Genomic DNA, 22159 nt, shown 5'->3' on the forward strand with positions numbered 1-22159 from the left:
TGACTTTCCATTATTTCTAGACTGATTTCCTAATGCAAGGTGGTACCTCAGACCTCAAGTCTTTATAAAGTCCTGTCTCATGTCTTTGACGCCCACATGTCATTAAAAAAAACAGCTCTTCGCTGTGTGTGTGTGTGTGTGTGTGTGTGTGTGTGTGTGTGTGTGTGTGTGCATTACAGGCTGTTTGCCACAGTGAAGCAGCCTGACCTCGCCATCACCATGTACAAGAAGAACCGGATGTTCGACGACGTGATTCGCCTGGTGGCCAAACATCACCCCGACCTTCTGACCGAGACCCACCTCCACCTGGCCAAGGTACAGCACACATCACACAGCAGGAACAGGCTGATGATCGAGTCTAAACACCAGTACTGCAACATCTGAAGTGGTCACTTGAAGCAGTTACATAGAAAACAAAAACAGGAACACTGACACAGGTTTTTCTTGCTGGAGATAAACTTAAGTTAGCTACACGAATCAAGCAGCTATAGTGTTTGTAGTATGACATTTGTTGGACAGTGTTTCCTTGCTGAGCTGCAGAGGAATAGAAATAGAAGTTGCAGTAGGAAGACTGAAACTTTGAAGGACACCCTTCCCTTTGATTGGCCTACTCAGACTACTGGAGCCTTTAATTAGCTTCAGATAAACTTCCAAAAACATTTTCCCACTGAATTAGGAAATAAGCATATTGGAAATATGCTAGTAAGGGATCTCTTATGGCCACTACAAAAAATTATGAACCTGCTCTTTAACATTTTTCACCATAATCTAAGAAATATGTTGCCTGAAGACTTGTTATATCAATTAGTGGACTTACAACAACCTGTGGAGCTGTGTCAAAGTCCTCTTTCTGTTATCGCTACATAGCTAACGTTAGCATTAACAGCTGTTTACTTCTCAGTCTAGAAGAAACGTTGCAAGTTCAGCATCAAACTTCATTCCTTTATTCGCTAAGACCTGTCTCCAGCGGTGGAAAGCAACACCAATGTTTTGCTCCTGGATCTACTACTTCTTTTCTTCTACTGAAGTTAGCACGCTAACCAGCTAGCCCCACTGATAATGAGTCACTGTTGCGTCCAGTTTGCCCTCAGTCCGATAAAGGATGAAGAAGTAGAGCTGCCCAGAGGATATATTCTAACCTCAACGATGGCTGAACCTGTTAATGCTAAGGTAGCGATAGCAGAAACTTACATCTTGCACCATTAAAGTGGTTGACTTGCTGAGTCACTGAATCCCAGAGACGAGGGAAGTGTTGAAGAGGCCTGGAACAAAGCCAAGACTTAAAAGGAAAACCAGAAATGTAACAGGAAGGCTCACTGTGGTGGTCATTTGCATATTTAAATTACATCCACTTAGTTTCTCTGTTTAATTACTTGTAGACAAAACAAAGAACAAATCCCAGTATCTTCAAACTCTGTAGCTCATCTGAGATCAGTTGGAAAGTAGCAGAAGGACCGTTGTCACGGCTCAGCATCTTCATCAGCGATATTCAGGCAGCGATGAATGAGGCTTCTTCATCTGAAAAGCTCTCATGAGCTCAGATAATGCTCCAGTTCTGGCATCCGTACAACTTCATCAGGATTTCGTTATGAGGGCTACATCCAAAGACCATTCTCTGTTTCTTATGTAACAGTAGACAAATCAGTGTGTTCACAGTTATGTGGTTGTCCAATTATCTTATGAGAATTGCCCTGCAGTGCTTTAAACTCTAACAATAATTAGAAATGTCCCTAACTGAGAATTTCACTCTGAATGCTGAAGTTTTAAAGCCTGTGAATTAAAACAAATTTCTCTGATGCGCACACAATTAGACCACACACACTTCTAATGTAACTTTATTAATTCAGTTCATAATTGTGTCCAGATATTGTTGCTTTTAGACTGTAAAGGATGATCTTTTTTCTTTAACCAGAAACATTGCTACATATCAGTACCAGACTCCACTGACAAAAGGAGTAATTTTACAGAGCAGAACACAGGAGCTGCTAGAATACCACCGTTTCAATCTGTTAGTTTGTTTGTGTTATTGTGTGACTTTCAGTGGTGGAAGAAGTATTCATATCTTTTACTTAAGTAAAAAATACCACACAATAACACAAACTAACTAACTAATTGATGCAGCTGTAGATTAGCAACTCCCATGTTCTGGGAGGTAAAATTACTGTTTTTGTCAATGGAGTTTGGTGGCTTTGAGCAGAGAGGTAAAACGGCTGTTTCTGGTTAAACAAAAAGGATTTTACTCTTTAATAAAATATATCTATATATCTCTGTGGAATCTTATCCATAATGTTGTCAGACACAATAACAATCTGAACCTGTTGGTGGCAAAAACAAGCCCTTTAGTGGACGTACTTTGATGTGGGCAGTTGGCCATTGGATTTTTGTCCCTATCAATCATTTACACAAAAACAGGGGAAAATAAGGCCCATATTCAAAAATCCCTGAGTTATCCTTTAAGTCTCTGAGCTTCAGACAGTTGCAGCAAAGATGATTCATGAGAAATTCAGTAGAGTTTCATCATTAAGTGCTTCTTCTTTTGTCAACAGTTTTTCTTTTTGCCGAGTCACAAACTGAGAGGAAGAATGCTGAAAAAGCACCATTATCCCATCCTAACTCTAAATAGTGCTTACATTCATGTGCTGTGTGCTAATGTGTGCTAATGTGCTAATATTATGTTGACTGTGTACGGTGTAAATGTTTCATGTAGGAGTTGGAGGCTGAATCCAGGTTCTCAGAGGCCGAGTATCACTTCATGGAGGCTGAAGAGTGGAAGGCTGCTGTCCACATGTACAGAGTCAATGATATGTGGGAGGATGCATACAGGGTACATACAGTCACATTTGTTTTATTGGCTCACTCGCTGTTAATCCCATTTCCAACACACAGATATGTAGACTTTTGTTTGCCAAACGTCTGAACTGTAATATTATATTTTAAAGCATTAAACCCACACAGCAAATGTTTTTAGTAGCTGTCGCACATCTCTTACACTCCCTGTATATCTACCTTTGACTTGTTGTTGGTGAAGTAAATAACACCACTGATGTGTTGGTTATATAACACTGTAGCTCAGGTAGAGTTATTCCTGACTTACTTACTTATTATTACAAATAAATAACACATAAATTAAAGTGAGGTTAGAGGCACAGTTTCATGTTTTTTTTTTTTATTCCTAGAAGTTGAAAGTAAAAGTTTGAAGGACTATAATTAAAAAAAACAACATTCCTCATTGCCCTCCTAAGTGCTAGCATCAAAAAATGAATTAGATTTAATTAGAAAACAAAAACTTATGCCACCGCTGTAGTATGAAACAAAACATTTTATGTAATTTTACCTGTCAAATTAAAAAAGACCAAACTGTTTTTAACTTGTCTTAAACATGTGATAGTTTTAAGCCGTGTGGTGCACAGTTATTATATAGTTTAGTATTTTAAATCTCCTTATTTATCATTTATAAGCAGTATTTAAACATGTAACAGATATTAGTGTTTATTAATGAATTTGTTAACAACTATAAATAACAACTATGAGTGGAAGCTCAGCTAAACAAATACATAATGAAAATACAGTAAAATACAGTTGTAATAATATAAAATATGTCGTCATAGGAGAAGATGTAATTGTTTACAAATACTGTGCATTAATAAACAGATAAATGTTATGATCCATCTATTAAATGTTCATATACATCTTATAAATGTGAAATGAGGAGACTTAAAGTAAATTATTGATGTTTACAGAGTGGTTTATGAGCACAGATGTTGGGTTCAGAGTGCACTGCAACTTTATAGCCTCCATTAGTTGTTTCTCCCTGGGGTTATCTGTGGTAAAGGAGCCACACCACAGGATGACCCCTATAGTGATAAACAGTATATATAAACATATATTATCTGTTTGTGTTTGTTTGACAGGTGGCGAAGAGTCATGGAGGTGCCGGTGCCCAGAAGCAGGTGGCCTACCTGTGGGCCAGGAGCCTGGGAGGAGAAGCGGCCGTCAAGCTGCTCAACAAGTTCGGCCTCCTGGAACACGCCATCGAGTTCGCCTCAAGTAACTTGTGAGCTGCATTAAAATACATCTAGAGAGTCTAATTTGACACATTTAGAAACTCATCCAGGAGGTTTTATTCGTTGCACTGTCGGGAACGAATAATAAGAATAAAACTCCATGAGTTATTTGGTTCCTAAAATTTGCTGAGAAGACACAGGCATGATTGTCAGTGAGTCCCATTAAAAAAAGAGGGTGAATTGTTGTGAATTTTCTGAGCTAAATATATGAGGAGGAAAGTAAAAGTGACGACTGGAGCAGAATATGTGCTGATTTTAATGAGATGTTTATTTACAGATGTATATAAATCATACTGTAAGTTACTGTAAAGTAAAACCTGAGTTAATCTCATGCTCTCCCTCTCGTCTCCAGCTCATTTGACTTTGCCTTTGATTTGGCCCGTCTGTCATGTAAGGAGAGGATTCCCGAGATCCACCTCAAACACGCCATGTACCTGGAAGATGAGGTAGATCCACCACCGTCCTGACACGCACAGTAACCTGTCTGCTGTCTGTACTGTGGAGGTTATTTTATCTCAACTCCACAACCCACATCACCTCAATTCTGTCACGGTTTCTTCCTCCAGGGAAAGTTTTCTGAGGCTGAGGTTGAGTTCATCAAAGCAGGAAAACCCAAAGAAGCTGTGTTCATGTGAGTACTGAGGATGATGGGACCATGCTAACACATTTAGCTCAGTGATACAGAGTCAGTTATGATGAGAGCTACAAGTCCACGTCTCGTTCCTGGGTCTTGAAACTGACTTTGGATTCTAACTCATCCTAAAAAAGTACATTTTTAGGTTTTGTGTTTTTCAGGCTTGAGTGTGTTTGTGTGAACTGTTTCAGGTACGTCCACAACAAGGACTGGGCCAGCGCGCAGCGGGTGGCTGAGGGCCACGATCCAGAGAGTGTGTCTGAGGTTCTGGCCGGCCAAGCCAAGTTCTGCTTTGAACAGAAAGACTTCCAGAAGGCTGAAGCCTTCCTGCTCCGAGCCCAGAGACCTGAACTGGCTGTTAAATATTACAAGGTAAGTGCGAGAGCCAAACCGGCTTTAGAAACATCAAGAATAGAGTTTATTTTACCGAAACTTTACGTAAGGGATTCATCTGATCGAACACTGCACCTTCCCTGGTTTTTGATTTGATTTATAGACTTGGTCAGTTTTATTTATTCTGTTTGTGTCGTGTTTGTTAGGATGCAGACATGTGGAGTGACGCCATGCGAATCTGTAAGGAGTATCTCCCCAACAAACTCTCCATGCTCCAAGAGGAGTACGAGAGGGAGACCTCCAAGAAGGGAATCCGGTGAGATTCAGATAGAAAAATAAAAGCTCATTTATTTTATTTTAGTCCAGAGAGCTGTAAAAAATGTTATTTAATCTGTGATGTTATCCGACTTAAATGAAGCTTGTTGTGGTCACAGCAGATGCCAAAAAGCCTTGTCAGCGTGATTTATAGTTATCGATCAGACATTGTTTTAAGAGTGGGTTTTAGATTTTGTTGACCTGTTGTGTTAAAAGCCAGAGGGAAACCACAAAAACCCTCTGAATATTTTACAGCCTCTTCCCGCTCACCCACCAGAATAATCTATGCACAAAGAGTCAGTTTGATGCTTTTTTAAAACACTGGCTCGTGTGTTATCCCAAATTGAAACTCCCAACGAGGAACAGCTCGTTAGCCAGCAAACCAGCAGCGTGCGGCTCTTATCCTCCTCCCAGTCGCTTCTCCCTCTTTAATGACCTGCAGGGAGAAAACATCAAAAGTTACCAATGGAAACGAACGAGGAAAAAAGGGGTTAAAGTGAGAAGTTATTCCTGCAGAGTTTACAGCTCAGGCTCTGGATAAGCTCAAAGCTTCCAGTTTCTCGTAGCCGTGATCAGATCTTAGTTTGCTAACAGGTGCACGTGACTCTAATCTCACTGAAATTCAAGCTAATGACAAAGACAGAAATCTGTGCTGCTTTAAAACAGCCCTCGAGTGAAGCTCCAGTGAAATCAGTGTGTTTGTGTCTCTGTATGTGACTGTGTGTTTGTGTGCGGTGTCAGGGGTGTGGAGGGTCTGCTGGAACAGGCCAGAGAGTGGGAGCAGTCGGGTGAATACTCCCGGGCCGTGGAGTGTTACCTGAAGGTGAAGGACGACGCCAACACGGCCCTGATGGAGAAGTGCTGGATGAAGGTAGAAGCAAACCTCCTGTCCGTCTTAATATATTTACAACACGTCCATTTAGCACAAATACAGCTCCCTTTACTCCTGTTCTGAAAATAAACCACTAACTATTCTGATTATTGATTTAAGACGTAGGTTCTTAGCCTGAGGGTCAGGATAAATCGCCACACAATCCACTTTCCTGCTTTTTTCTGTTTTATATCAAAATTAACTGCACATTATTTGGTTTTGGACTGTTGGTGGGACATTATTTTGACTTTTTTTTAACTTGTTTTTCATTATTTTATAAACTTAAATTATCTGTCAAACAAATTCAGATTGATCAGAAATTAAAATAATGTGTTAAACTCTTTTTTTAACAATAGTAGCCCTGTTTCACAACGTGTAATGAATCATTACCAACAGACATATGCAGCCAGTGATGAATGGTCACAAGTAGAAATAGTTTAAGTTACTTTTCAAACACAGTTACCAATTATTCTCTGAATCACCTTCTTCTCTGTGAGGATTTGCTGCATTTTTCTGTTTTACATCAAAATGAACTGCACATTATTCAGTTTTGGACTGTTGGTCAAACAAAACAGGACATTTTTCAAATTTTAGAAACTTAATTGGCTGATCAAACAAATTCAGACTAATCAACACAAAAACTTTTTTTTAATCAAGCCCTGTTTCACGGCATGTAATGAATCATGACTGAATCAGAGAGATCCACAGAAAAGACTCTCTGAGTAGGAAGTGCTGTCGCTGTATCAAACACCAAACTCCATTTAGAATTCATCAAATTTTCAAAGTTTTCTGGCTGGATATCAGAGATGAACGCTGGTTTTTAATGACTTCTAAGTCTTTTTAACTGATCTACAGTTCAGCATTACTCTTTAACTCACTGGATCTGATTCCAGCAGTTTAACTAGCACTCAGTTAGAGGAAGATCGTACCTGAAAAACCAAAGTTACACAGAGCAACAACAGGTGTTCAGGACTGACAGAAACTCCATCCTCCCTGTTACAGGTCAGTGTAGCATCACAATGATTCGGACTGTGCTTTAATGCCTTGTTTAATACTGTATCTCAGTTAAGCAGATACTGACACGAAGCCCCCGAAACAACCTCAGCCAATAATATGATTCATTTCACAGCTGCTGTACTAAAACTCCTTCTCAGCTACTTTATGTGTTAATGTGTAATGACAGGAGTGTTGCTACATCTGATCTGAAGTGTCTGTGAGTGCGATGGCTGTAGGTGTTTTGTTGCCGTAGCCAAAGCGAGGAGCAGGCTGGGCACTAAAAACAGAAACATAAAAACGATCAGATTTCACTAATTAGCTGCTTTTCACATTCAGAGCTGCAGTGGGCGGATGACAGAATAGATGTATAATAGTGGCCAACATTTCCCCTGATGGCAGAGGAAGGAGAGAGGTCACAGTGTCACCGGTATCAATAGACGTCCTTCTGCTGGGAGCATAAAGCTGCGCAGCAAATATTGTTTGTCATTGACTTAAAGTGCAGAGGAGATCAGATCATCTGAAATCTGAATGGTCGTGTTGCTAAAGAAAAGGTCAAGGGGTCTCACGGATCAATAGGTTTTTTGTTTTTTTTCCAGTTCGGTCTCTCTGTGGCGTTCGAGGTAAAGGTCATAAGGTCGAGGAAATCAATAGCTTTCTTCCTGTACGCAGCCTGAGTGTGCACATTAGATTTTATTCCAATTACTTGTTCTGAAAGGAACAGCATGTTGATGCACAGAGGCAATCACTTAACCTCTGCTCCCTCCAGAGAAACACCTGAGAGCTACAGCAGCTCTGCAGCACTCACATCCTCATCCTCCACATCATCTAATTAAATATAATACTGAGTGAAGCGTTGAGCTAACAGTGACTTTATTTTGGCTGTAAAAGCTAATTTAAATGTCAAAGAGCTGATGATCAGTTGATCAACAGAAAAATATTAAACAGAACACCACAAACATTTTCTGTTTCGAGCTTTTCAGATACGAGTCTTTGTTGTTTTTCTCTGTGTTTTATTATTTTAGATTTTAAATTTTGGGTTTATCAGACAAAACAAGATGTTTGACGACGTCACCTTCTCGTTTCATAACCTGTTTTTTGATAATAATACATTTTTAATATTACAATAATATCATAATGAATCTATATATACTCGTTTTATACTGTCCAATATATCACTACTGCCATTTTGCACATTTCTGCCTTTCTTAAATTGCACACTGTATTTCTGATTAATGCTGTTTCTGATGTATTTATTGTGCATTTTTACTTTTATTTAACTGCAGGTTCTTAATGCATATATTGCATATTTACAGTTTTATTTAAATGCTGTTTTTTGATGCATATATTGTTTATTTTTATTCAGTATCTGTTTCTGCAAGTGTGATTTAATTTTTTAATTCTGCTGTTATCTCTATCAGCTGCTGATATCTTCTCTTTTTAATATATATGCTCAAACGTATATTTTTATGTTTAACTGCTTTCACCATCAGACTCAGTTTTGTCTGCTATTTTCTATATTGTTAATGTATTGATATTGTGAGATGATAAGTGAAGCACATTTTTAATTTTTTTATGTTCATAGTTATCTTGACATGTTTTAACATTGGGATGAATTTAATAATATTACCCATAATTCTGTTTCTGGAAATAACACACTCCTTTTTAAATTCTTGTAATATTTACAACCTGTTTGTGGAAAAAGGCAGAGACTAAACAAGTGTGTTGTTTGACACGTGAAATGTGTTTGTGTGTCTGTTTCCAGGCGGCAGAGTTGTCCATCAAGTTCCTGAGTGGAGACCGAGCAGTGGAGGTGATCCAGGTGGTCGGACCACGACTCACACACCTGAGGAAGTACAACGCTGTGAGAGAAAACACACACACACACACCTTACAAAAGCACAAAACCAAAAGCTGCTCACAAAGAAGAAGTAGTTGTTTTTAATTGACCTGATTTTCGTCATGTTCACAGGCTGCTGAGCTCTACCTGAACATGGACCTGATCAAAGAGGCGATCGACGTCTTTATCGAGGGTGAGGAGTGGAACAAGGCGAAGAGGGTCGCCAAGGAGCTGGAGCCGAGGTTGAAAACACACTCTACACACACTCACACACACTCTATACACACTTACACCTGAGTATACCATAGTTACTGCCAGCAGAACAGTGGTGAGGTCAAAGATTGTTGCTGTGAGGGTCAGGAGGGGGCTGGATTGTTATTCGAGAATAACTGGAGTCTCTTGTCCCTCTGATCCTGGGCAGGTATGAGGACTACGTGGACCAGAAGTACAAAGAGCATCTTAAGAATCAAGGCAAAGTGGACTCTGTGAGTACAGTTACACACCAGATCTGTTATCATATTATCAGTCTCACTCATCCCTTTGATTGTTTCCTATGAGGAGATTATAGCACAACACAAGAGTTTTCTGTGTACATCACTCTGAATCTTTTTTCATGCTGTGTTTATTCTATAAAACTGAAACTGTGTTCGTGTGTGCAGCTGGTGGGTGTGGACGTCATGGCAGCTCTGGACATGTACGCAGAAAGAGGCCAGTGGGAGAAATGTCTGGACACAGCATCCAAACAGGTAACAGACAAAGTATTTCAACATTTAAACATCTCAGTTTTGGGACTATGTGCAGGGAAAGTCACTCGCTCTTCCAATCTTTCCCATCGACTGTCAGAACTTTAAGATCCTCCATAAGTACGTCGCTCTGTACGCGACGCACCTCATCAAGGAGGAGGACGCTCCGAAGGCTCTGCAGCTCTACGTGCAGCACGGAGCTCCACCCAACCCACAGGTAAACACAGTATTTAACTCTTTTACTCACAGAACGCTGCTTCCACTCATTCAGCTGATTGTTCTCAAGCTACATCTCTGGGAGCGTCGATGGAAGATGTGACTGATTAATGTGTTTTTTTTTACTCTCAGAATTTTAACATCTACAAGCGTCTGTTCCTGGACCTGATTAACCTCCCTGACACCGATGGATCAGAGTCGTATCGCATGTGGGCCGACCTCCGCAACTTCCTGCTGCAGCTGGTACGACACAACAAAAACTGCATCATGTTTAGACTCGATCTGAAGTAAAAAAAAATATAATTCTGCTTCTATTTAACTGCGTGATTGTGTGTTTTCAGTGTGAGAACATGTCCAAGTCGGCCGAGGCCAACTCTCCAGCTCACGAGGACTTTGAACAGATGCTGCTAATCGCTCACTACTACGCCACACGATCCGCCGCTAAAGGAGTCGAGCAGCTGGTACACGACAAACACAGAAACACAAGAGTTTTTACCTTTTACCTGCAGAGATCGACTCTTTTGTTCGTTTTGTGTACATCTTATCATGCGTGTTTAGAAACTTCAGGGAATGATGCATCTCACCACCAGGTCAAAATATGACTGCTGCATATTTATAACAGGATGATTCATACAATCATCAGGAACTGGAAATGCAGACATGTTTGTCCCTGAGCAAACTTTTTAACATCGGAGCATCAACTCTTTCCTTTTTGCTCCGGAGCTGGTTCTGACAGGTGAACTCTGTTCTTGTTTTCTTACTCATTTTTAAAACCAAACTCCCTCCCTGTTCCTGTGTTTTCAGATCAGCGTAGCTGCCAAGCTGTCGGTGTCTCTGCTGCGTCACACTGAGCTCGTTCCTGCAGACAAGGCTTTCTACGAGGCTGGTCTCGCCTGCAGGGTGGGTCCACTCGTCAGAGACGAGGAGACGGAGCAGCTTTTCCACTTTAGATCAGATTTCATGAGTGTTTCTACTTTTTCTTGGTTGTTTTTGTCTGCAGCCTGATGTTGGTTATGTTCTGTAACTTTCTCTTCTCCATGAAAGTCTTCAGTTCATCACGAGGCTCGATACATGAAGTTTTGGACTTGACTGTAATTTTAATTGTTGTTATAATGGTTTGTTGTTCTTATCGTGGCAGGCTGTCGGCTGGGAGAACATGGCCTTTATCTTCCTCAACCATTTCCTGGATCTGTGTGATGTGAGTGTCCATGTACAGCTCGTCTGTAGACATGAAGAAATCTAAATGCTTCATATTTACACAGCATTTAAAAGCTGGAAAAGAACTGTAGCTGCCTTATAATATGTCCCACGAATACAAACACCAGTCATTTGTGGACATGAGGATTATTTCCCAGTTTTATTCGACTGTTTGACCATGAATTAGTTTTGTTTGCAGATGGAAAGCTGGTAAAGTTTCCACAGTGAGTCAATTTAATGATCTGAAGGAAGAAGTGTGTTTTAATTTCTGACTTCAGGCCATTGACGAGGGGACTCTGGACGCTCTGGACCACTCCGACTTCCTCGACACAGACATCCCGTTTGAAGTTCCAGTTCCCAACAAACTTTGCGTCACCGTAAGAAACACTGATAATCTGCGAGTCTTTAAACGTCACTGAGATGTAGGGTCTGGATATTGGAGAGTAACTCTCTGAGCATCATTTGATGTACTACGTGATGATGTCTTCTATCCAGGACGCCCAGAGGGAGCAGGTCCGTGACTGGGTGCTGATGGTGTCCATGGACCATCGGTTGGAGCAGGTTCTGCCGCGGGACGAGAGGAATTCGTATGAAGCCTCGCTGGTGGCCACAAACACCGGCCTGCGCTCGCTGCCCTGCGTCCTCACCGGTAACACACACACACACACACACACACACACACACACACTACATTAGAAACTGAGTAGAGATCAGAGGGAAAACAAAAAACTGGTTTGTTGCAGCAAAAAAACATTAGAAATTAAAAAAAAGATTCTTTTACATTTTATGAGAAAAATATGAAAGAAAGAATAAAAACACTGTCAAGCACCATGAAGTAAAAAACATTGTGTTGTTGTTGTTGTTTACCTTCTATCAAACCTCCATGCTGTTCACTTTCTGCTCTCTGCATTAATAATTATAATGCACTTTGCAACACACAATAATCAACATGTTTATGTAAAAGACATAAAGAGAAGACAAAGAAATCTAAATGTCAACTCAAACTCAAACATCTTTTATTGTCCATTGTCCATTTGACCACGATGATTAAATAACATAAAAAGTATAAAGATAAAATGTAAAATATGTGATATGTTTGTGTCTGTGTTTAATGAATGAATAGTCCACCTCTCACTCTGCGGTCCTCCTGCCTCCAGGTTACCCCGTACTGAGGAATAAGATCGAGTTCTCGTCTGGCGGCAAAGCGGCGAACAAAGAGGACTGGAACAAATTCCTCATGGCCACAAAGGTGAGAGCAGATAGAGAGACGGACGACAGGAGTTTCTCATGACACAAACACACTTTTATAGCGCCCAACAACTTTAAATACCTTATTTTGTTAATTTAAAACCCCAAAATATTCAATGTACAGCGACATATGACGAAGAGAAGCAGCAAATCTTCTATTTGAGAGGCTGAAATCTGTAAATATCGGACTTTTTTCCCCTGATTTTGCTTGAAAATGACTGAAATGATTATTCAGTGATCAAAATTCGTAGTCCTAGTCAATTCATCAACTGATTTTTTGGTTTTCTGATCGATCATTGTTTGTATTTTTCTTCTCTCTGCAGACCACTCACAGTCCAGAGTGTCAGGACGTCCTGAAGTTCATTAGCCAGTGGTGTGGCGGTCTCCCAGCATCTGGATTCTCCTTCCACTGATACCGGCCCTGCTGCCTCCATCTCTGCTGCAAGATTTGAAAGGTCCAGTTTTTTCATCTGTCCAGGTTCTGTCCATCCTCCTTTTCCTCTTCAAACTACTTTTTCCCCCACAATTTATTTATTTATTCAACTTCTCATTTGTATTTTCTGTAAATTCTATCTCCTTTCATGACGGTCTAACTGTTTCAAAGCCGCCTCTGCACTTAGATATGTAATTCTGGATGAAAATACTCCTTTTATTTTCTTTCAGTCTCTTTTTTGTTTCTTTACAGTCACATTTTAGGCAATTTTAAAAAAAAGAAAGAAAAGAATCCGCCTTTAAAAGCCCAATATGAGGATCTAAATGCCCTTCAAATCCAAAAAAAATATTATCTTGGATGATGGATTTATCGCAGCAAAAACATGATATAAAACACAGTAAAAGTTCAGGGTAGAATATTTCTGAAATGGCGTTTGATCCCAAGAAGCAAAGCTGCTCAATAAAGCTCAAATATTCCACACAACAACACAAACAAAAGATTAAATAGAGACGATGCGTTTGAGTGTCAGTTTACAGACTAACAGCCTCTGAATGAATCCTGTCTGAGCACCATGAATCTAAAATCAAATCTAATTATATCAATTTATTTTATTCTTCAGTGCTTTTTTTGGTTGAAGCCTATTTAAAAGATAAGGCTTCTGGTTTTTAATTTTTTGTTACTGTCAACAAATCCTGTGAAAAACCAACACTAACACCGCGTTCGTCCGCCTCTCAAAACTTCTCCTGCCCTGACTGTGGCTCACTGGTTCCTTCTGAAGATGTAACGGTTTAAAAATGGGTCACAAAGATATGTTTTTTATTTTTAAATAACAGTTAGAAAATCCTCAAACAGCTGGCCACTTTAGTTTTTTGCAAACGTCACTAAAAAAGGAGTAAATACAACATTTGTTTGGGACTATTTTCAGCAGCGGATGAATACACATTTGGTGCTTCAGTGAATATTTTAGAAAACAGGATGATTTTTGTGCGACTGAATCAAAATAAACTTGTTAACCAGTTGTTTTTGATACTTTCTGACAACAGTAGAGCTCTGACACACAGATAAATAAGATATAACAGACTTAAGATCATTTTAATTTTAGTATTTTTATTGGATTTGTTGACAGTAACAAACAGTAGCCGTTCACACATTCCTCCTTTCCTCTCATCTGTGTCTCATCAGAAGGATTTTCTCTCAGGACGGCATCGCTGAATAAAAAAGCCAAAGGTTTCTGTCAGATTGTAGAAATATTATAATACTTATATAAGTTTGACTGGTACCGACAGTTAGAAGGATTATTTACAGTGCACAGCTTTTCTCTCTGTGTCTGTGTGTGTGTTTCAGAAACCGATGCCTTCGCTGTGTGTTTGATATGGAATGTATTTTGTTTAATAAAGTTCAAATAAAAGATCATTTTCAAGCTTTTTACAAGCTCTGTTTTAATCCCCTTTATCATGTGATGCTGTTATTTAAATCTTATTCAATCCAGGATCTTGTCATCAATATTTCTCTAAATTTAAAGTAGAATATTCATGGATTATAAATATATAATGTGTAAAACAAGAAGAAAGACACAAAGCAACACAGTAAATAACTTAATTAATCTGTTTATTTCATCGTTCAGCATGAAGTCATTGGGAACAACAACAAAAAAAAAACACATACAGAAAAAATATATAATTTACCTTATCAGTTCATAACATAGGCCCCATTCTTCACATTAAACTACAATTAAATTTATTTTCTCTTCTGATCAGTTTTACATTTTCTCTTCATAATTAAAACATGGTCATATTTTTTAAGAAATAATGCAAAAAAGTGAAATTTGCAAATAAACATGAGCATACATCTTATTGATCTGGTTACTAGCAGTATATTTAAATAAATAAAATGTGTTTCTAAAGCTAGCTGGGCCATCTGGAAAAAAATAATGAGGTTAAATAATTAAATTAGTGGATTAATTGTCATTTTTATGCCCCTCATAAACATTATTATCATCTGTCACATGTAAATGATTTAAAATTAATTCCAGACAAAGTTTCAATGAGCTGCAGTTGGAAAAAAAAAATCCTTTGTAGCCATTTAAAACCTTTAGATTCAGATTAAGTTTATTCAAATTTCACATTAAAAGTACACTGAATTATAACAGACATACAAAATAGAGCTTTATACAAAGTTCTTCCTTCAATCTGAGCCACACATCAAAACTTTATTTATGAAAAATAATTTAAAAAGAAGTTCTGAGAGTTGAAAACGACGACTGTTAAACTGCAGACTAAGCTTTTAATTCACTCAGCGTTGATGTAATATCCATGCACCTCCACAGTACATACAGTAAAGTACAGTATACAGTATATACAGCCTTGTTTCCCAGCAGAGCTACTGTACATCCGCAATCAATATTAAAGCCTGTGTGTGTGTGTTTGAGGGGAAATACATTAGTAAGTGATAAGTCAGGAGATTTTTCCACTCACCTACAGACTGTCTCAGTGTTTCATATTTACATCACGTTCATTTATTTTACACACAGACGAAGCAAAGGATATCAGACGTTAAACTGCTGTACGTTAGCTTTATTAGGAAGAAAGTGATGAGCATGACGTCAGGAGGAGCTGGGAACAGAGGTGGGTTTAGAAATTCTTGAACGAAGGGGGGCCAAGCCTCCAGTTTAAAGGGTTTAGTGTCTTTGTTGTCGTTTTTTGGGGCCAAAATGATTCACTCTCTCACTTTTCATTTCCTGTTTACAATAGAAACGTGTTTTATTCTACATGGCTGCACATTTTTGTCTCATAAATGTACATAATCATGTTTATATCACCCAGACTGTCTGATACATGCCGGATATAACTCTAAATGATTAAAACAGTTCATCAGATGTTTCAGTCAGGACATTAACTCGGCCTGTGTGTCTGACATTCCCACAAATCTGACCTGAAATCAGTGAGGATATCTCATGATTTATCAACCTGATCGGAGCAGGGTGATGTAAGTGAGAGGCAACGGGGCAGAAACACAAACAGTGATGTTGGTGAGAGTCGTGTGAATGAAGCAACATTTTCTGCTGTTTTCAGAATATGAGGCGAGCTGGTTTCTTTTTTACTCTGGTGTTTTTAATGGAGCTCGTTTGGCAGTTGAAGATTAAAGTAGGGAGGACCTGTGTTGTTTGGCCTCCATGGAGGATCAGATTATTTATGGATGAAGAGAATCTGGATTGCTAAATAATATTAATAAGAGAGTGAAACTTCACTGTAGGGATAATTTAGGACGAGCTTCACACCAGAAACAAATAGTACATGATGTTCTTGTCCTACTTTCATGAACGTACGATGTAACCGAGCAGGGCACTGTTTCTTTTTTATTTCCTTTTGAGATTAAAAAAAACAATCTGACTCTCTGTTGATCGGTCGTATCTGCAGGAAAACACAAACACAGTGAAGCCAGGAGTGTTTTGATACAACCTCAAATAATAACCAGACCCAGAAAGGTTGAATTTTATCCGACATCTGCTGGGACGAAACACCACATCAGACTCTGATTGGCTGAGACACCTGTCAATCGAGAAAATCCTTCCAAAAAAACATCTTAATATCTTTGTAACTGTTCTGTAATTCTTAAAATATCTGAAACTCGCATTTAAAAAGATTAAATTTACCAAATTTCGTATGAGGCACCATCTAGTGGTCGTGAGTGGTACTGCAATTCCTCACAGGCTTTAACTTTAAGGCCACAGTGGATCCCAGATACAAACCAGCTCAGAAATCTGCCATGTTTAATCAAGACAGCCATTTTGATGATTTAGAAATGTGGCCTACGTTCTTGGTTGAGTTGTGGATCTTCGGTTTGTCTTTGATCGCCTGAACGCTCTCGGTTTGAGCTCGGTGTTGATACTCGGGCCGCCCTCTTGGCATTCACCGCGTGCCTTAATTGTATGGACATTTAAATCAAGGTCCGCTGTGAACACGAGGAGAGGCGACCCACATTTCTCTGCCCCTGTCTGATCCAATTCTGTCCAGTTTTCATACATTTTTTTATTCGGCTTTTATTTGAGCTTTGTCTCATTCAACTCAATCCCATTCCCCCTCCACCTCCCAGCACCAGCTCTATCCCACTTTATCCCACTGGGACTTTCTATGTTCTGCTTCGCTGGGCTTTGTCCCAGTCACTTTCACCTTTTTTTCCCCTGCTGTATCCTTCCCAATAGATTTCTCGACCTTCACATGACTCCAGAAATCGAGCTATTGTCATGAGATGCTGTGCTGTTTCTTTTGTTTTGTGCTTAAAAGTGGGAATTGATTGTGAAGGAAATACAAAACATTTCAAACCTATTTAATGGATTTTATACAAGAACATAATGAACAAATGTATCTGTGCTGAGCTTGGAAATCTCTCATGTCACTGCAGATAAAGCGACCAACAACTGGAGTCGTACAACCCAATATTCAGATTACTGTTTATACACAAGATATACCAAAGAATCTATCAGGAAAATGGAGCTGAATACAGTTATTTATGGTGTATTACTGTATTTTATATCAGCTCTGGACCTTTTAATGTTTTTTTCTGCAGTGCTCTGTCTCCTCCTGCAGTCCAAAGACAGACGAGCAGCTCAGGAGGGTTTAAAGATGCTACACTGGTCCATAAGTGTGAGTGTGTTGTGTTTATATGTGATAAACTTAAAGCCAATGACTTAAACTGACAATACAGCTACAGAGTGTATCCACTTCCTACATTAATTGAACGATGCTGACTGAATATTCCACTGTGCATACTAATTACACTGAGAGAAACGAACAATAGCAGCAGTATTTTGCATCTTTTACCCGACCATCTCCCCAAAAATAAGCCACGGCTGCGTTGTTGCACCATCGCTTTGGGATGAGGATACATATGCAGAGACTTGAAGCTGTATTAACTCACAATCTCATTTCCACAGACCAGAGTGGACGTGATTTGTGAGCCGTTCAATCAACTGCTGCATTTTAAGCGTTTCCACAGGCCTGAGAAGGTTAAAGTGTCCAGAGATGCACAAGACAAAGCCACATTTTGATCAATATCACTGTGAATTCTGGAAATATATCATCTCTTTTCCCCCCTCCTCTGCTTTATTATTGGATGCTCTCGCTTCAGATGCAGCCTCCCCAACGCTTCTAACTGCACATCATAAAACGATAATGCAACTTTAACCACATTAAAAGACAGACATGATGTTCACTGAGACTGATTGTCTGGTCTGACTGAAGCAAGTGTGAAGTCTGCAGATTGATTTTCATACCATGAGATGACTGGAAACCAGTAAGTGATGTTTTCCTGGAAGACTGGAGCAAAAAAAAAAAAAAAAAGGGAAAGAAAATGTGAAATAATGCAGCATGCACGGAGAAAATGAAAAGACAGAGATGTAAGTATGGGTAGTTTTTAATCATGCAATGGTCCTTTAAGCAGCACTGCGGACCATTAAAGCATTATCCTCCATTATCCAGCAGCAGCAGCAGCAGCAGTCATGATGCACGTTCTTATACACCACTGCATTAATGACACAGCTGCAGGGGAGGAAGCTGCTGCTGCTGCGATTTTACTCCTCATCCCACATGAGTACACAATCCTGTCAGCTCCAAAAAACAACAACAAAAAGAAGATCGTGACATGTATTCAGCTTCTTTTTCACCCCTTCTTCTTATTTGTGCAGAGGCAGCAGCAGCAGCAGCATCTGTGCTGCTCAACGGCTCCGCGGCAGAGGAGAGGAGACGGACCCATCTGCAGCCTCATTAACCGCTGAAATGCTAATGACCCAGATAGCTCATGTAGGCTAAAAATGCAGAGAGGGGAGGGGGGGTGGCTGCCTTTGTGGGGGTCGGGCGTGTGTGTGTGTGTGTGTGTGTGTGTGTTGTGAGCCTATATTAAAAATGCTACAACACTGAGCGCAGACTCCTACACAAATGAGTCAAATTAGAGCAGGATTAATCGCTCTGTAGGCCCACAGATCGAAATACAGTGAATAATATAATAACGAGTGCGGTGTTTTTGTAATTACAACACATCAATGCACCGTGGGCTGCTACAGTAAAACACTTCATTTGTTTTTAATGTATTTCTAACGGGGGTTGGGTGTGTGTATCCTGGGTGTGTGTGTGCTCATATTTCCAGGAGGGAAAAAAAAGAGACAGAAATAAGAAGTTCCGCAGAGCACGACAGCACACTGCGGCTTTAGCTGGAGCAGGTTTAGCGCAGATGAAAGAGTAAAAGGAGCTGATGGAGGTTTTTTAAAAAAAAGGAAAATACACACACACATAAGGCCTTTAAAATCAGTGGATTAAAATGAATAAACGTTGTACAGATGTGCGTAAAACCGAACAACAATACCTTTCAGCGGCAGGGAGCAGGATAAATGGCGCAGCTTTCTTTTCTTTCTTTTTTTTTTTTTACCAGCAGCGGGCATCAACTTAAGGTTTGATGCCCACACCAACTAAAAAAAAGCAGCACAGCCCTCCCAGAAAATACACCGATGCAGGAGGTGTTAGTGTGTCCGCTGCCGGTCCGCGGTCCTCTGATGGAGGTCCATGCAGGGATGCTGAGGATGCGGAGGAAGCGGAGGGATGTTGCGGGAAATGCGGCGGTCGCATCGTCCTCCTCCTCCTTCTTCTTCTTCTGCAGCTGAATTTAAAAACTGATTGTGTTTGTCTGTGTGTTTTTTTCTTTCTTTCTTCCTCCAGAGAATCTCTTAAAGCACAAATAGTCCAAACCCAGAAGAGAACACCGGAGCCGAGCGATATCCTAAACCCACAAATACCCGGTTTTGTTTGCGCTGGGTGCAGTCGGGAGGTGGATACAGTAGCTGTATGACAGGATGGAGGGAGAGAGAAGTTGGGCGCAGTCAGATGGAGAGAGGAGAGAGAGAGAGAGAGAGAGAGAGGAGAGGGGAGGGGGTGGTCCGCTGAAAGAGAGGGAGTCAGATGAATCCAGGTTTTTCCATCCTCAGCTTCCAGCTCTGTCCTCCCTCTGCTTTTCATCCCTCCGTCCGTCCTCCTCTGAGGGATGGAGGATGGAGGGAGGAGGGGAGAGAAAAAAAAAAGCGAGAGCATCTGCCTCACCAACACAGGCCCCAGTCCCTCTGACTCTAAACTAAACTGACATTAATACAGTGCTTTAATCCAGGAAACAGTGCCGTCTAAAAAGCAACAAACCGGCCTGCGTGGTGTCTGAAGAAAACCACATCACCTGAACGTGACGTTCAAGTCTCATCCGTAATCTGCTGCGATAACAACCTCCCTTTCTCCCGGTATCAGCCTTTCCACCAGATGTTGGACCCTGGCTGCAGGGGCTTGAAGTGAAGGTCCAGCACTGATGCTGGGCGACGAGGTTTCTGCCTGCTTCCAGTTCATTCCCAAAGGTGTTGGATGGGGTTGAAGTCAGGACTCTGTGCAGACCAGACTGGGAAAATCATCACTTCATGGACCTCAAAAGAGCCAGAAACCCAGAGTGCACATTGGGAAACAAACATTTGTCCATTTAACACACAGGGTGCAGATATTGTAGCTGTTTTTTGACTTAAAGTGACGTTTAAAATCTAATTTTGAGCTTGGAAACAAAATAAATCCAGCCTGTACTTGGGCCACATGCTTGTGTTTATTCTGGTCTTGTATCCTCCTGGTTCCACGGCCCGAGCCTGGCCCATTTACAGCATCACAGCCCAGATGCTACACTCCCACATCTGGACCAGTTCTGGTGCACACACAGAAAATCTTCTGGTGGGCCAACGCTGGAGGATAACAGCCGGAATCAGCCCAGATGTGGAGGTACATGGGCCAGACTCAGCCCGACCCATTTGGGCTTCTCATTAACCAGAGACTGTCTCCCTTTGTCTCAGCCCTCTGGGTTTCTTCTTGTTAGTTTAAACACACTTTAGCCAAACAGCGTTTCAGACTTCACTGCATTTTGTGGTTGAGGTCTGAAGGGAGAGCTGCAGTGGAGATAAAAAAGCACCAAATCCCAGTTTAACCATTTTAGGTTGGCAAAAATCTTAATGATGTTTTCATAACATCCAGCTGATTGTTGTGCTCCGGCCGTGACAGGTGTGTCTCCTTTCTGTTTCTCTCAACCATAAATTACATACGACCACAGAGCCACATCTATGTCGCTCTTCTTCTGTGGTGGAATGTAAAACTGTGCACGCCTGCTGAATTATTAATGATTCTCACCTTCATACAGGAACAATCAGACACTGAAATGAATATTTCTCCAACAGGAGCAGCGTTCCTCCCGGGTTCTTCCATATGGCTCGTCATCTGTGCCCCTCCATCCCCCACCCCCCTGCCACCGCCACCGCCGCCGCCGCCGCCCAGCGTACTGGGAACCAGTAGACTGATGGACTCATTTCACTGCACAGACCCTGAAATAATCAGTGGCCTCCATCTTATGGAGCCTCATTAGCTTCACCCAAACAGCTACGAGTTTTATTAGTGTGTCAAAGGTGGAGACTGAGCAATACAACTGGAAAATGTTTCCATTTGTAGACAATTTAATGTGAATTTAATATATATTCATCCATTATTTAGTGTGGTGGTGAATTTCTTTGTCGTTTATCATCAAAACTGAAATGTTGCTGGTCTGTTGTAAATTTAATCAGCTTAGTGTGTTCTGCTGTTGTGCTGACACACATCATATATTAATGCTGTTTCATTTTAGCTCATTTTAGGAAATTAAATCTGAATTATTCTTGACTTTATTCAAGATTCTTGAATAAAGTCTCCTTTCCGCTACATTTATATCTTGTATATACTGTTGAGTAGATTCATCTGTAATAATGCATCATATTTTATAAACTCTTCATATAAAGTGGCAGGAGAGCAAAATACTTCAGTAAAAGTACCTCATATTTGTGCTTAAGTACAGTACTTGACTTAATGTATTAATATCGCTCAATGACAAATGCTTGTTGTAATTTCATAGTATGAACTCATTCTAAACCTCTTGTTAAATTCGTGAATGACACAAAGAAGAAGGGCACAGAAAGTGTGGCTGATCATAGCAAATATTAATTTTGATTTTTTTGTTTGTTTGTTTACTGCTCTTTTTATGAAGCTAATTAATAAATACAAACTAGTCATGGGATTATATTCGAAAGCACTTTACTTTTAATGCCCAAAACCTGTGCACAGTACTGAAGATGCAAGAGTTCTGCAGCACTACTGCAGGAATGGGCCGCCACTACACCGAACTCCATTGAAAACTCTGGCAATTTAGTGTTAATTTACTCATTGGTGACGGTTAACATTTTC

At 40.3% G+C, this 22159-nt stretch overlaps 1 protein-coding gene across 1 annotated transcript in view; it reads left to right on the forward strand.

Moving 5' to 3' along the window:
* The window catches only part of ift172 (intraflagellar transport 172), a 35240-nt gene extending 20922 nt beyond the window's left edge, over window positions 1-14318 (forward strand). Inside the window, exons 28-48 of the mRNA XM_018687340.2 lie at window positions 180-315; window positions 2708-2824; window positions 3912-4054; window positions 4417-4510; window positions 4631-4695; window positions 4890-5070; window positions 5238-5347; window positions 6088-6217; window positions 8976-9074; window positions 9183-9292; window positions 9472-9535; window positions 9710-9796; window positions 9894-10010; window positions 10142-10252; window positions 10351-10470; window positions 10814-10909; window positions 11148-11207; window positions 11485-11583; window positions 11702-11855; window positions 12364-12455; window positions 12778-14318. Coding sequence (XP_018542856.1) covers window positions 180-315; window positions 2708-2824; window positions 3912-4054; window positions 4417-4510; window positions 4631-4695; window positions 4890-5070; window positions 5238-5347; window positions 6088-6217; window positions 8976-9074; window positions 9183-9292; window positions 9472-9535; window positions 9710-9796; window positions 9894-10010; window positions 10142-10252; window positions 10351-10470; window positions 10814-10909; window positions 11148-11207; window positions 11485-11583; window positions 11702-11855; window positions 12364-12455; window positions 12778-12867 — 2275 coding nt within the window. The 3' untranslated portion in view covers window positions 12868-14318. The remainder of the gene's footprint in view (window positions 1-179; window positions 316-2707; window positions 2825-3911; window positions 4055-4416; window positions 4511-4630; window positions 4696-4889; window positions 5071-5237; window positions 5348-6087; window positions 6218-8975; window positions 9075-9182; window positions 9293-9471; window positions 9536-9709; window positions 9797-9893; window positions 10011-10141; window positions 10253-10350; window positions 10471-10813; window positions 10910-11147; window positions 11208-11484; window positions 11584-11701; window positions 11856-12363; window positions 12456-12777) is intronic.
* Window positions 14319-22159: the final 7841 nt, after the last annotated feature.

Source organism: Lates calcarifer, linkage group LG7_1 (genome assembly GCF_001640805.2).
Source record: "Lates calcarifer isolate ASB-BC8 linkage group LG7_1, TLL_Latcal_v3, whole genome shotgun sequence".
NCBI classification, from domain to species: Eukaryota; Metazoa; Chordata; class Actinopteri; family Centropomidae; genus Lates; species Lates calcarifer.